This window comes from Ammospiza nelsoni, chromosome 3 (assembly GCF_027579445.1).
Source record: "Ammospiza nelsoni isolate bAmmNel1 chromosome 3, bAmmNel1.pri, whole genome shotgun sequence".
NCBI classification, from domain to species: domain Eukaryota; kingdom Metazoa; phylum Chordata; class Aves; order Passeriformes; family Passerellidae; genus Ammospiza; species Ammospiza nelsoni.
The window spans coordinates 62,633,978-62,647,052 of NC_080635.1; the positions used below are offsets into that span (position 1 = coordinate 62,633,978).

Consider the following 13,075-nt stretch of genomic DNA (forward strand, 5'->3'; position numbering starts at 1 on the left):
CCCTGACCTGTTAGCACAGCTACAGCCAAAGCCACCAGAAGCTATTACCCTCTCATGTCTTTCCAACAGCACACACCAAATACGTGTCTTCATCGTTAATTTCTCACTTGGGAAATCTTCATCCACTCTCAAAGAGGTAACATTCCCAACAGCCTAGGAAAAAGCAGGCATGAAGGATCAGCTCCTCATGTCTTCTATGTGATTTGATTCAAAGCAAACCAAAAGACAACACAACAAAAAAGAGTAGAGACCAAAAGCCCACACAAAAAACAATAGAGGATGCATCAGCAACTGTTTTTTTTGAAAGTGAAAACGGGATAAGCACAAACAGGCTGCACAAATCTGTCAGTGCCGTGTACCTAATCAGTGTCTTTTCAAACTGCCATTTTTTTAGAACAAGGCAGAATATTGCATTTTGGGAAACAAATGATGTTTTGAGGCACATCAATTAGATTGAAGACCTTAGATGGAACCAAGTCAGTGGGTGCCTATTTTTAAGGTGATACATGCCTGAGAGACCTCCTACCAGGCTCTTTGAGAGCAAGTTAATAGCTTACTGTGAAGCAGGGCTGCAACCTGCTCTTTCATGCAAATAAACCCCACTTTTTATCTACCAGCCATTAATGCCCTCTATTTTCTTGAAAATACACATTTAGAAAGTGAATGATACCTCATCTGTATGCTGCTAAATATGCCAGAACAGCAGCACAGCATTTCTGCGCTTAACAAAAAAAAAGTCATATTCCCCCCAAACAACACTATTTCAAAGAATATCAAGGTTGTGTAGGGGTTACAAGGGGTTCTTCCCCCTCTTTTGACCATTTTTTCAGGTGAATGACAACCCCTCCTCACTTAAGTGCCAGAGACCAGCTAATTGAGGCAGGGATGAGTTCCAGGTTTAATATTTGGGAGAAAGGATGACAGGAGAGTGAGCCACTGAGCTGAGGCTGCTGAGGCTTTTGGTGACGAGTGAAGCGTCTGGCTGGCTGTGGTGTGATCCCCTTTTTCTGTGTCTCAGTCTTGCCAGCTGTTATTTTGGCATTCAGACATGTAAGACTGTGTGCTCATCCTTACAAACAGAGCTTTCCACACTTTCCACAGAGGGGCTTAGCAGGTCTGATGAAACAATAACAAACCCTTGCCTCAGTGAGAAGTGTCAAATTAGAAGACCAGAACTTGTAAAAATTACCTCCTCTCATTCCATATATTTATGGATTAATGATGTCATTGGGTTAACATTTTCACCTTCTAAACCCTGTGGAAAACTGAACCTAGAAACCTCAATGATTTTTGGGGCTCTCCAGGATGAACAGATATGCTTGCATCATTAAGCATACCATCAATGCAGGGCCAGTTTGCAAGCCTGAAAACCAATGCTGCTTTGCTGTTTTCCCCTGCCTATTCCAGAGCACGCTGGAGAAGGTGGGCTGAGCAAGGGGAGCAGAAGAGTACAGAGCAGCCAACAGGCTTGTTATCAGGGGCAGAAAACAACTCTGAGTCCACAAGTATTCTTCAAAAGCAAACAAATACTGTAACAAATCATCCATAAAACGCAGTCAAAAAGGACTTCATTTAATTAGTGATATGTAAAGACTTTTGCATAGAAAAAAGGTTAACAAAGTAATGCATAAAAGACCGACTAGGTACAGTATTTTTAAAACAAATATTTTAAAGTATATTTTGCATAATGTTTAACATTTTCAATGCTTATTGCTTTCTCCACACAGCAGAGAAATCAAGTGCATAATAATACATGCTGTGTTTTATTTTTATTTTCTTTTTTTTTTTACATAAAATCTCTAGTTCTTGACTGGTTGTATTAAAATACTTAGGTTATTTTAAGTCACTGTAATAAAAATGAACGCAAACCATTTTATGCAGCACTAGTTATCTGGGTATTGACAAAATAATTTACTCACATCCCATTAATACATTCATTTTGGTTTGGAATCAAACCCACATTACAATGTTGGCGTGTTAATAGCCAATTTAAAAGTCGTCCCTACCATAACTTCATTCATACCCAGAGTGATCATTCTCCCAGAAGTTGATAGTGAAAAGAAGAGGGATCTTGCACTGAATCGGCTAAAAGTGAATGTCCAAATACAGCTAAATAAGTTAAGTTGAACTCTTACAACACTGAATCTCTTGTATTGGCATGAATTACTCTATCCAAGTGTGCACACTTTCAATAGGTGGCTACTTCTGGGTGCACGACAAATTCACTGTTTGTGCAGATAGGAGCTAGCACCAAGTTTAAGCCATAAAAATGGGTGCCTCAGGGCTCACAGGCAGTACTGAAACATTCATTAATCCCAGCACTGATAAGATAATTGCTTTTGCCAATGCTATGCTAGACGTCACAATTTGGCAAGTCTGTACAAAGAAAGTGAACTAAGCGAGAACTAGGCCTGTCAAACTAAACATTCTTCCTCGGCATTCTTTTGGCTAAAAAAACCTTTCTCCTTCAAGAGCACAATCTGCCCTGGAAAAGTATCCTAGTTCTGGAGCTGAACGCAAAACTTCCCCTCCCTCCCATACCATATTCATACCTGTGCAATGTTATTTGTTTTAGCAGAACACACACACATATATATATATTTATTTATTATTTTTTCAATGTCAGGCACTTATGAAACTGGAACTCCTTTTCTAGCCTGGGGAGATCTGGTAGATGCAACCCTCACCTCTCTGCCAAACAAGGATGCATAGCTGGAGAACTATTAGTTCTAATGTCTACGTATTCCTACGTATGTTGCAGGAAACCTCTACATGCCGACATGGTCACACTGTTATGAAAGCCATTGCTGCTCCCTCAAGGTGCCTCCAGCAAGTGAAACGGAGAAGAAGAAGAAGAAGGCGTCTCCCCATGTCCTCTCCGACACCGGCAGTGAGGATGGGTAATCGCCGTTCCTCGGTGGGCCCGCCGGCACCGCTCAGGCCCCTCGGGTGAGGCTGAGCAGGGAGGACGCGGCAGCGCCGGGGCTGGGTGCGGGGATGGCGGCTCGTGGCTGTGAGCACATGCACGTGTGCTGACAGGGAGAGGAGGGAGCTGCAGTGGGAAGAGCTGTGTGTGGCCGGGGTGGGGGGGGACTTAAAAGGCTCCAACTTCAGTCCCCCAGGGTCGGTAGGGTTTCGTGCCGCCGCCGGTGCCAGCCTGCTGAGGGCTGGCAGAGGCTGACACGGCCAGCGGAGGGGTGATGGCGGTGGCCGCGGCCACGGCGGCGGCGGCCGCGCTGGGGGGCAGCATGGGGAAGGTGCCGGTGAAGGAGAGGGGGAAGCTCTGGGCCGCGGCTGTGGCTGCTGCTGCCGCGGCGTGAACAGTGGCCGACAGGGACAAGAGGGAGGTAGAGAGAGGAGGGACACAGGGAGCGATGCTGCCGGCGGAGGGGACTCTGAGGGCGGCATCGGCGTGGGCGAATGTGGCCGTGAGCAGGGCGGAGCCGTGAGGGGGCACGTCCGAGGAGAGTCTGCACGGGGCGGTGTCGGAGGCGTGGTGGAGTCCGTTCGGCTGCAGCAGAGCGGCCGGGAGGTGGTGGAAGGCGGCGGCCCAGTGGTGAGGGTGCAAGGGGTGGTGGTGGTGGTGGACCATGGAGGAGGTCATGGCAGCAGCTTCCCTCTGAGAGGCGCAGGTGCTCAGGTGGGACACGAGTCTAACGCGCAGGGGGTCGGACGTGTCGAGGCCTTCCACCGAGGTCAGGTACCTCGCCACTTCTGTCAAGCACTCCCGGAAGCCGATGCTCATGAAATCCATGGCCAGGGAATGGGCGTCAAAATAACCTGCAAGGGGAGGGCAAAATACGTGTTGAATATGGATCTGGCCAACCGAGCCCTGGCTCAGCCACCGCATTTCCCGTTTGCCATTTGTGGGTTAAGATGTGCAACAGAAGTCTGTTCTCTGGTCTGTAAAATGATCTCTGTGACCATCCCTGTAATGTAATAAGCTGCAGTTGTTTATGCAGACCATATACAAATGAAAATAAGTAAGTCCATAAGACACTTAAAAAGATACATGATGCCTCTCCTGAAATTCCTCAGCAAGCTGCTGCAGTGCAATGTTGATCCTGTATGTGTGAATGAGATGCTTATCCACACAAAGAAACAGGCTGGAGATCAGAGAGCTTGCACGTACTATCCTGCCTTTTCTTCCCTACACTGGCATTCATCCTAATGCTTTCAAACTATTTCTTGACATTGTGAGATAGTTGTTGTCGCTGCTGCTGGGGTCCCATCTACTTCACAGAGTCATTAAGACAATATGACATACGGTGTTGCTTAACTACAAACAAAAAACATCTTGTGATGACTCTGCACACACACAATAAAAAGCTTTACTGAGAAAATGTTTTATGTAATGCCATTGCTAATTTGGAGATGGAAGACTGACAGTCATATGGCCCATGAGGTATTTCAACAAACAGCAACTGGAGCTCCATAGGCTTGGGACAAAAAAGCATTTGAAAAAAAAAGTTTTATTAAATGCACATGAAAGGATAAAGGGTTGAGCATAAAATCTTGCGTTTAACTTGCAGCTCTTCAACCACAAAAACCTATTTCACTTTTTGGAATTTTCCTATTTTAGTTTAAATGTTGTCTCCTTGGGGGAATCATATCCTATCCATTCCCAAGTTGGCATGGTGTTTTTCCTCTCACTTTCAACGAAAATTTTTAGGTATGTGATGTGTGTCAGTATATAAAGATCAAGTGCCCCTCTTATGGTGGAACGTGGCAGCAATGCCTTGTACTCTGTCATGAAATAATCTTGGCCTTTCTGAAAAATGCTAGCACTTTAGATGGCTTTTTTCATTTTAATCAATTTTCAGGCTAGAAAGAAGCACTTCCACCACTGCATGCCCACATTATAGAATTAACTCAGGCACATTTATCCATGTTGCTCCAAATCCCCTGCCCGCTATAGACTCCCTCTAGCCAAATCATGACGGTGCTTTTGCTGCAAGCCTACTTGCTCATCTGAACCTGAGTGAAACTCTGGCTCAGCCAGCAGATCAGCGAGCGTGAGGAGTTGAGGACTCCTGTCCTCAAGTGCTGACTCCTCACAGCTTTCTTCCTGCTGGGTCCACTGCGACCAAAGGTTTGAGCGAGCTCCTGAGAAACAGAGGCCAGGCATGCCTGGAGCAGTGAGATAGCAGGGCACCTTCTCGGCTGCCAGTCAGCCTGGCGTGGGGACTGCTGCTGTGCCGGAGGCTCCAGGACTCCAGCAGCTTCAGAGGGGCTGACGCAGAGCCAGAACCACTTCCCAGTCCTGGCCACGAGTCAGCCAGCCTGGGAGTCCTGAGAGCACTCGGCTCAAGCCAGGGCTTCCCGGCCTCCCTCCCTCCTGGACTGGAAGAGATGTGGGGGATGTGGTTGTCACCAGCCTCCCCTGAGTCTGAGCTGCTGGCTCTGTGACAAGCCATCCCAAAGCCCTGGCGATCCTGGCTCCCTTTCAGTCTCCTATGGTGGCCGAGGCATGAAAACAGAGGCTAGATGAGATCTGGGACTCCCAGGCTCCATTATATTTTAATGGTTATCTTTTCCCGGTTTGCCCTTCATCAGCTTCCCCCTTCTGAGAGAGACTTAAAAATGTTGTTTCTCATTTCTTTCCCAACCCACAAACGTCCTCCACCATGTGCACATGCCAGTGTTTTGCAGTGAACAGGAACTCTTGGTTTTACCTCATCTGTCCTGGTAACCCACCTGCTGCACACAGGTCACTTAAGGTACATGAACCCATGCACTGACCCAGGTGTCATTCACTCAAGATAAATTTGTAGTGAAGCTTCAATAAAACCACACTGAGTTCTCTGCAAGCAACTCACTATTGATAAATCACTCCTCCCCTGTGCTTGCTTGCACCACCAGCAAAAAGCCCTGGCCTTTGGCCAAAATAATAGCTCAGTGTGAATAGAAGACTGTCCACAGAACTGTCCACACCTGCGTCAGGGCGGCAGAAACACGGAGCCTGCATAGGACCTGAGAGGCATCTGCCTGCCTGCCTGCCCAGGCAGCTCTGAAAAGAAAAGAAGGGGCAGAAGCAGTGTTGGGTTTCTCACCTGCACTGCCCACCTCGGGATCAGTGTGCTGAGTGGTGGCCAAGCCCATCCCGACTTGCCCAGTCCCACCCACTCCCCATCATGGATGTCCTCCTTTCTGTGTGAGGAAGAGGACAGTCCTTAATGCAGGGCAGCAAATGGGTATCAGGACCCATTTCTCCTTTCCTCAGAAAGAAGTGATTGTCCCTGGTAAAAATGAAGAAACTAATTTTTTTGCTGATACAAAAAAAAATCCTCTGGCACACAAGATGAATTACAAAGAGGGAAATCAATACAAATAAAACAAATATCTACTTTAAAAATACTCTTAGAAATTATATTTAAAACTGTTAGATTGCAAAGTAAAACACTAAGCAAGCAGGAAATGCAGGCTTAAACTTAACCCAGTACTCATTCTCAAACCTCTTTTTCTTACAGTTTCTTAATCTGTGCAGTGAGATTACTCTTATCTCTAGGACAGAAGGAGCAGATAAAGTTGTAGTATTTGTGAAGCGATCAGGTATTATTGTGATGGGCCACCCACTGTGGATCATGGTGTGAAAGGCAGTAGCAGAAATAAGCCTGCATTGCCTCTCCCTGCACCACAACATTCATCCTTTCCCGCACTGCCACAGCTATGCCAGTGTCAGCTGGGGCAGGAGGGACAAGGAGCAGAGACCAACAAAGGAAGAGAAGAGACTGCAAGGCCTGGGACTGCTAGCAACATGCAGTTTGTCCAACTGGAGCCAGAGGCTGGGCTCCACCAACACGTCTCTCTGTCCCGCAGCTCCCATCCCAGGCATTTCATCCCCTGCCCCACTTGGCCACCTGACCTGACCCATTTATATAAAAATCCTCTGCATACTTTTTTTGGGCGGGGAAGCTGGGGAAGGAAGCTTCCTGATAGTTGAGGTCTCCATTTGGGTTCACCTCCAGGCTGTCCCGCTGTCAGTGCAAACATTGGAGGGCTGGGAGCTGCTGCAGCTCCTCAGAGGAACAATGTGCAGCGTGACGCGGGGGTCAGGCTGGGATAGCTGAGCCACACATCGCATGGGGAGGGTGAAATGAAACAGCCACCACTTCCCTCAGCAGCCAAGCACTCTGTGCTCCCTGCAGCAAGGGAGACAGAGCTTGTGGAACCAGCACACAGCCACACACTCAGAGAAGGCACCATCGCTCGGACACACAGAGGATCCAAATCACCTGAACACAGATTGCACAGCCATGATCAATTCTGGCATTTCATAACTTTCAAGAGTGTATCTTTAGCAACTACAGTGCTTTCTCAAGGACTTTTTACATATATGTCAACCTTCTTTAAATTTAGTACATTTCCTGAGGAATCGAGAGACATGTCTGTTACCTGATGGGCAATAAAATTCCTTTCATCTCTTATCAAACAAGTTACCCATAACTTTTAAGCTTAAATAGACTCCTAGAAAAAACTCCTTAACACCTACAGAAAAGGTGTGTCAGCTTGGCGTTAATTTTCACAAATAACAAAACACCAGCTTTTAACATGCTTTCCTATAGCCATCTGCTGTTAGGCACGCACTGACTCTGAGCTGAGTTTTTAATTGCTGCAAGGTACGGAGAGGAGCATAATTCAGTCATACACTAAAAACTTTGGTCAAAAAACAAGTAAGAGAGACAGCAGCAGTTTCTTTTCTAGCCTTTACCTATATGGTATAGTGGGTGAGTGAAGAATCAGCTGGCTCCCATTACAACAATTCAAAGCATGATCATGGTTGATGGCACGGGACGTGGGACCATGCTTATGGAATGCCAGCAAGTTTTTCGCTCCAAATAAGTTCCAAAATCATGACTACACAGAACACCTCGTGGGTGGCTGAAACCATCTGGCCTCCAGCCTTGGGACTGTCAGCTTGCACAAGCAAGGTACGCTCGACTCCCGGCGCTCGGCTGATCTAATGGGTCAGCGAGTGCAGCCACTGCATCACGCCAGCACCCATTAACAGGGAGCTATGCCAGCCTCTGACACACAAATATAGCATAGAAATGTGAGTGCAGAGAGTATTGCCTGCCTACCCACTTCATCAGATACCTGCAGATGCACAGAGCAAGACTGGGTTTTGTTCAGGTGAATGAGATGGTCTAACCTGGAACTGAAAAGTCTTTCCAGAACAAAGAAAATATTTAAACATAAATTAAAGTTCTTCTTCGTTCACTTCCTTCAGTATAGCAGCTCAATAATGAGGTTTAGCATCAGGCTTTCTGCTACACAATTGTTGCCACAAACCTCCTGTTTATGTTTGGTGTTTGTGTATTTGTTTTGTCTCCCTGTGCAGATTTCAGTGCTCTTTGGAAACCCCAAACAAATCTCTGACTGGGCTGCCTGTGAATGAAGCCTTTACTCCCACAGTGTTATGAAAGCAAACACAAGCCCAGGGTCAAGTGCTTCTTTTGTCCCAGTAGCTCTTTCCCACGAGTTCAATCCTGCCATTAGCATTGATTTCCACTCCTTTAATCTGGAAACGCCTATCACAGCTCCTCAAAGCACTTTTTTTTATGAGATTTCCCCAAATATTAGAAAAAAAAAATTGTTGGCTCCTTACCTTTCCCTCCTGTTGCCTGCAGCATCTTCAGATGATCCACTGTCATTTGCAGTATTTCCGCTTTTTCTAATTTGGCTGATCCCTTTGAGATAAGAGACACATATAAATAAAGGCTTACGAGTACTAGAAACTTCAATTTTATATACTTTCCACTGAGCTCAGCCTTATGGTTTCAATTTTCCCTATCATTAGGACATTCTCTGCTTAATTCTTTCGTGAGCATCTGCTTCCCAGACTTGGTCTAAGGACTAATACCGTCTCCCTAATTTCCCTTTATTAGGGCTACACCTCAGCACAGCTCTGGCCTTGAAGGCAGTGTAGAGATGACATCTTCAAGAAATAAGAGAAATACGCAACTTTCTGGACTTCCCTTTTAATAACAAACACAAGGGGAGAGCTGGCAGGAGGGTATGTGTGGCCACAGGTTAGGACCCTGCTGCAAGGTTACTTTTTGTGCTATTACCGGTAGGTGTCCCTGCGGACACACACCCAGCACTGTCCCTCTCTTCATGGCCTGTTAATTTGCAATGTGTCATTTGGTTGCTGAATATTCCATTCTCATTTTTTAAATTAAAAAACTGCCACGCAGTCCACAGTATTTTAAGTTAGTGAGAGGCCTACTTTGCAATGACTAAATACTGTGAAAGAGTGTAGCTCCTCTGTCAGTAAAAATATTTTCTGACACTAAGAGTGGCTCACAGAGCTACAAGAGATACTGGAAAAGTACAAAATAGAACTCAAAAGGTAGTATTGATATATCAATGTATAAATAAAATTATTTTGCTTGGTAGCATTCCCTTGGATATCTGGAACACACCCAGACAAAACAAATGTTATTCCAGTGCAAGAGATCATCCCTTGGCATCAGTTAAAATCAGGGCCGCGCAAGCTGCAGCCACCTGCACATCACATCCTGCCAGCCAATTTTTTTTCTCTTAGTTATCACCTGGGCCACCTGAATGTCTCGGCCAGCTTCTCCCAGGTTGCACATTTTTGAGCTGGGCAAAGCTTACCCGGCGCTGTGCAGCCGTGCTTCAGAGCGCTCATCTCTGCCACACTCAGGAGCAGCACGGTGGCTTGGGAAGGGAGGGAGGCGGAAGCGAAACTAAACCTCCAACTTGGAAACTTCAGTGAGCTGAATGTCAAGGAGCTGGGCAAGGACTGATGACTTTGTCCTTGGCATATTGCGGGAAAATGGTGGGACTTTCTGATTCAAACACAGCACATGCTCATTTTTATGGCAGTGCCTTTTTTTCAATCTGCTTATTGCTCCCAACATACCAACGTTGATGTGCGTGTGAATTTTTGGTCAGAATTCCCCGTTTTACATGCAGCTACATCCTGTAACTTTCTCAGACTTCATCTTTTCCATAGACACAGTACAAGCCGTCTCAGTGAGAGTGACTAATAGCTGAAAACTGCATGGTGCTGGGTAATTTCCAAAGGCTCTGTAGGACTTGTTTTATAATGTTTGTGGTTTTCAAGAAATAAACAATAAAATGGGACAAACAACTGTTGTCTCTTGCCCCTGTTTATCTAGCTGAAAATATCCCTGTCACTGTTTTGCCAGAACCAACGCAAGGGCATAGTGACAACTACCAGTTACTAAAAATCATATTGCAGGTGACACAAGAGATGCTCTCAACCAACACTTCAAATTTATTTTTTTCAGCCAGCTTTTGCTCAGGCCAGGGATGAAACAGGCCTAACACGGTGCGGTGTTTGCCACGTAGTTACTACTTATATTCAGCACCTCCCAGTCCTGCTCTCAGATTTTACTTTCTGGGTTTTTTTTACTATTACAAGGAAGTCAGGTTATTTATTTTCAGATGTTTCATTTTTATTGAAACATAGTGTCACTTGCACATATCCAGCAATCTTCAGACACTTCCAGCAAAACAGGAACAAGGCTGAATATTGAATCAAAGCCCAAAAAAAAAAATTCAAGATACGGAAAAAAAATTTGAATGGAAAAACCAAAAAGCCTTTTTTTTTTTAATGAAACATTGTATTCCAATCTCTTGGTCTGTAATTTCATAACCAAGGAGCTGAGTTGAAGTTAACTGGATCCTTTCAGACTTCCTACTAAATACTTTCTCACTGAAAGTCTGAATATATCACTGACTTCACTAGCTGACAAACACGGGCCTATTCCACCTCCTAATGCACTGGTTCTAAAGAGTAATCTTAAAACATTAATAATCCAGACTGTATGCTCCCTTTTCAGGAAATTGGACTGATTTGCTTGCAATGGAAAGTATAGATTTGAGAAAAAAAGGTCTGTTAAAGTAGTGACAAAGTAAATTATATTTAAAGACTTAGACAGAAAGCTAATTTACTTACAGGTTTAGGGACTTGTGTTGGGTTTGTGTATCTTTATTTTTTATTTAATATGGAGTAAAGCACATTTTTAACAAAACCACTACTGGAATTCATCGAAAGAACAGAGGCAACATGAACACAGTTACCCTTAAGGGAAAAACAAGCCAAAGAATGGAAATGTTTTTCAGCCTTATAATGAATTATGTTTCTAATAGTTTTGCCACAACAAAGCATTTTATTGAAATGCCTGCTTTGTGCCAGATCAGGACACATACAGTATTATTTTAATGACATTGACAAGAGAACTAACATTGCCAGATGAGATACAGAATTTATATTAAAAAAAAAAAAAAAGCTTACTTGTTTTTCAAAAGCAGTTGGCACAAGCCGCCTCAGCTCTGATAAACTGTTATTTATACGATCACGGCGCCTTTTCTCTATAATCTATTCCCAAAAAAACAAAACACATTAAGTTTATAAAAATGAAGGGCAAAATCACAATACACAACATACAAATTGTCAAATGCAAAAATAATTAAATGAAACATACCCCTCTTCTTTTCTTTCTGGCCATGATCTGAGATGTTGTTGTTGGGGAATTTGATCGAATGACAGAACTATTACTTTGCCTGTGAAACAATAAAAGCACATCAGGTGTTGCACAACTTGACACCGCTCTTTGAAGACACCTTAGGTCACCATATTACGTATGCATAGTCCCTCTAATGCCATTTTCAGTGCTTTTAAGAAGTGCCTTGCATTGCACAGTGTTTTTGAAGGCAGCAATGCATTTCAGTTTTGACTACCCCAGCATACATTTTGAATTGACGCTTTGAATTTTCCAACACTGTAGGAAATAAAGTCCTTTTCTGTAGACAGTTTACTATCTAGTGCAGATTTCATTTTCTTCGCATATAAAGTCCTGCCTGCCAAGCAGAGGCTGAAGAACCAGGCCCAAATCCACATGAACCATCTCTATATGGCAACAGCAGTGGTGAGGGGACATACCCGATGACACAACCTCTGCCAGGCCTGCTGGGTTTCGACATTGCTGCCCATTGCTACACAGTCAGTAGATGGTCAGTACGATGCCAGGTGCCCAGCCCGGCTCTGCTGCATTGTCCAGGAGCAGAATTCAAAATCTGCTTTTAAAACTACACTACCCACGAGTACAAAGGTGCTCTTATTTCATCATGAGCGCGCAAAGAAAAAAAAAAATCAGTATCTTTTAATACTTATGTAGCCACCGATGAGGAAGAGATAGGGCTCTGGTCATGAACCTCTAAATTGGCAGGAGGAGCCCTGAAGCCCCTCAGCGTCCCCGCAGCGCCCAGCCCGACCCTCACTGGGCAAACACTGCCCGCCCTCGGCTCGCACGGCGGGTTTGCTGAAGTTCAGCTGCTCAGGATCCCTGCTTACTTTCCACGGCTCATTTCCCACTGGCGCCGTGGGAAATGAGGTTGTTCGGCCTGATCAGGAACGATTTTGGAAAAGGTCTGATTGCAAATGGCAAATTAAGCGGAGCTAATGAACCGCAGCCCGGTGGCTCACACAGCTACTGGAGCGCTGCGCGTAATTTCGAGGCTCGGGCACTCCAAGCGCGGGGCTAATTTTTGGTGGGCTACGAGCGAGTTGCCAGCTGACCTGGAGGGGGTGAGCTCGGGGGGCCGCTGCCCCCACTCCCATCCCAAGGGGGTGTCCGGGTCTCCCCCTCGCCCTGCCCCAGCTCGGGGCGCACCCCGGCCCGCGCCCCCGACGGAGACGGCGGCCCCCGAGGTGCCCCACTTACCCCGAATAGTTGTTCTCACTCCCCACGTCTATAGTCTCGTCCATATCGCTGTCTGAGGTAGTTTCCTCGCAAGGTCGCTTCATCGTGCGCACGGCGCGGGGGCAAAGATAAATAAATCCGGGGGGGCTGCGGGCACGGCACAACTCGGCACAGCACGACTCCGCACCGCCAGCAGAGCAAACCCTCTCTGAGGCGCTTTCCCACGCCGCGGCACAGCCTCAAGCCCGACGGCCCGCCCCCGGCAAGGCCCGCCCTGCCGAGGGTGACGGGCGGGGGCCGCCCACCGCCGGGGCGCGGAGGCGTGCGGAGGAGCGGCGGCCGCCCGGCGGGGGCCCCGCCGCCCTCGGCTCACGGCA

The 13,075-nt window shown here is 46.2% G+C and overlaps 1 protein-coding gene across 1 annotated transcript; it reads right to left on the reverse strand.

Annotated features, from left to right (window-relative positions):
* Nucleotides 1-1,556: 1,556 nt before the first annotated feature.
* On the reverse strand, nt 1,557-12,874 carry HEY2 (hes related family bHLH transcription factor with YRPW motif 2). The gene is made up of 5 exons (XM_059468319.1): nt 12,720-12,874; nt 11,481-11,559; nt 11,291-11,374; nt 8,609-8,690; nt 1,557-3,780 (listed from the first exon to the last, which is right to left on the reverse strand). The coding sequence occupies exons 1-5, from the start codon at nt 12,800-12,802 to the stop codon at nt 3,095-3,097; spliced, it is 1,014 nt and encodes a 337-aa protein (XP_059324302.1). The 5' UTR covers nt 12,803-12,874; the 3' UTR covers nt 1,557-3,094.
* Nucleotides 12,875-13,075: the final 201 nt, after the last annotated feature.

Excerpts from the sequence above, each read along its gene's own strand:
- HEY2 (XM_059468319.1), bottom strand. The coding sequence starts at position 12,802 with ATGAAGCGACCTTGCGAGGAAACTACCTCAGACAGCGATATGGACGAG. Across the intron at positions 11,560-12,719 it reads AGTGAGAACAACTATTCGGG|GCAAAGTAATAGTTCTGTCA; the intron begins GTAAGTGGGGCA and ends ATTGTTTCACAG. Across the intron at positions 3,781-8,608 it reads GCAGGCAACAGGAGGGAAAG|GTTATTTTGACGCCCATTCC; the intron begins GTAAGGAGCCAA and ends CTCCCCTTGCAG.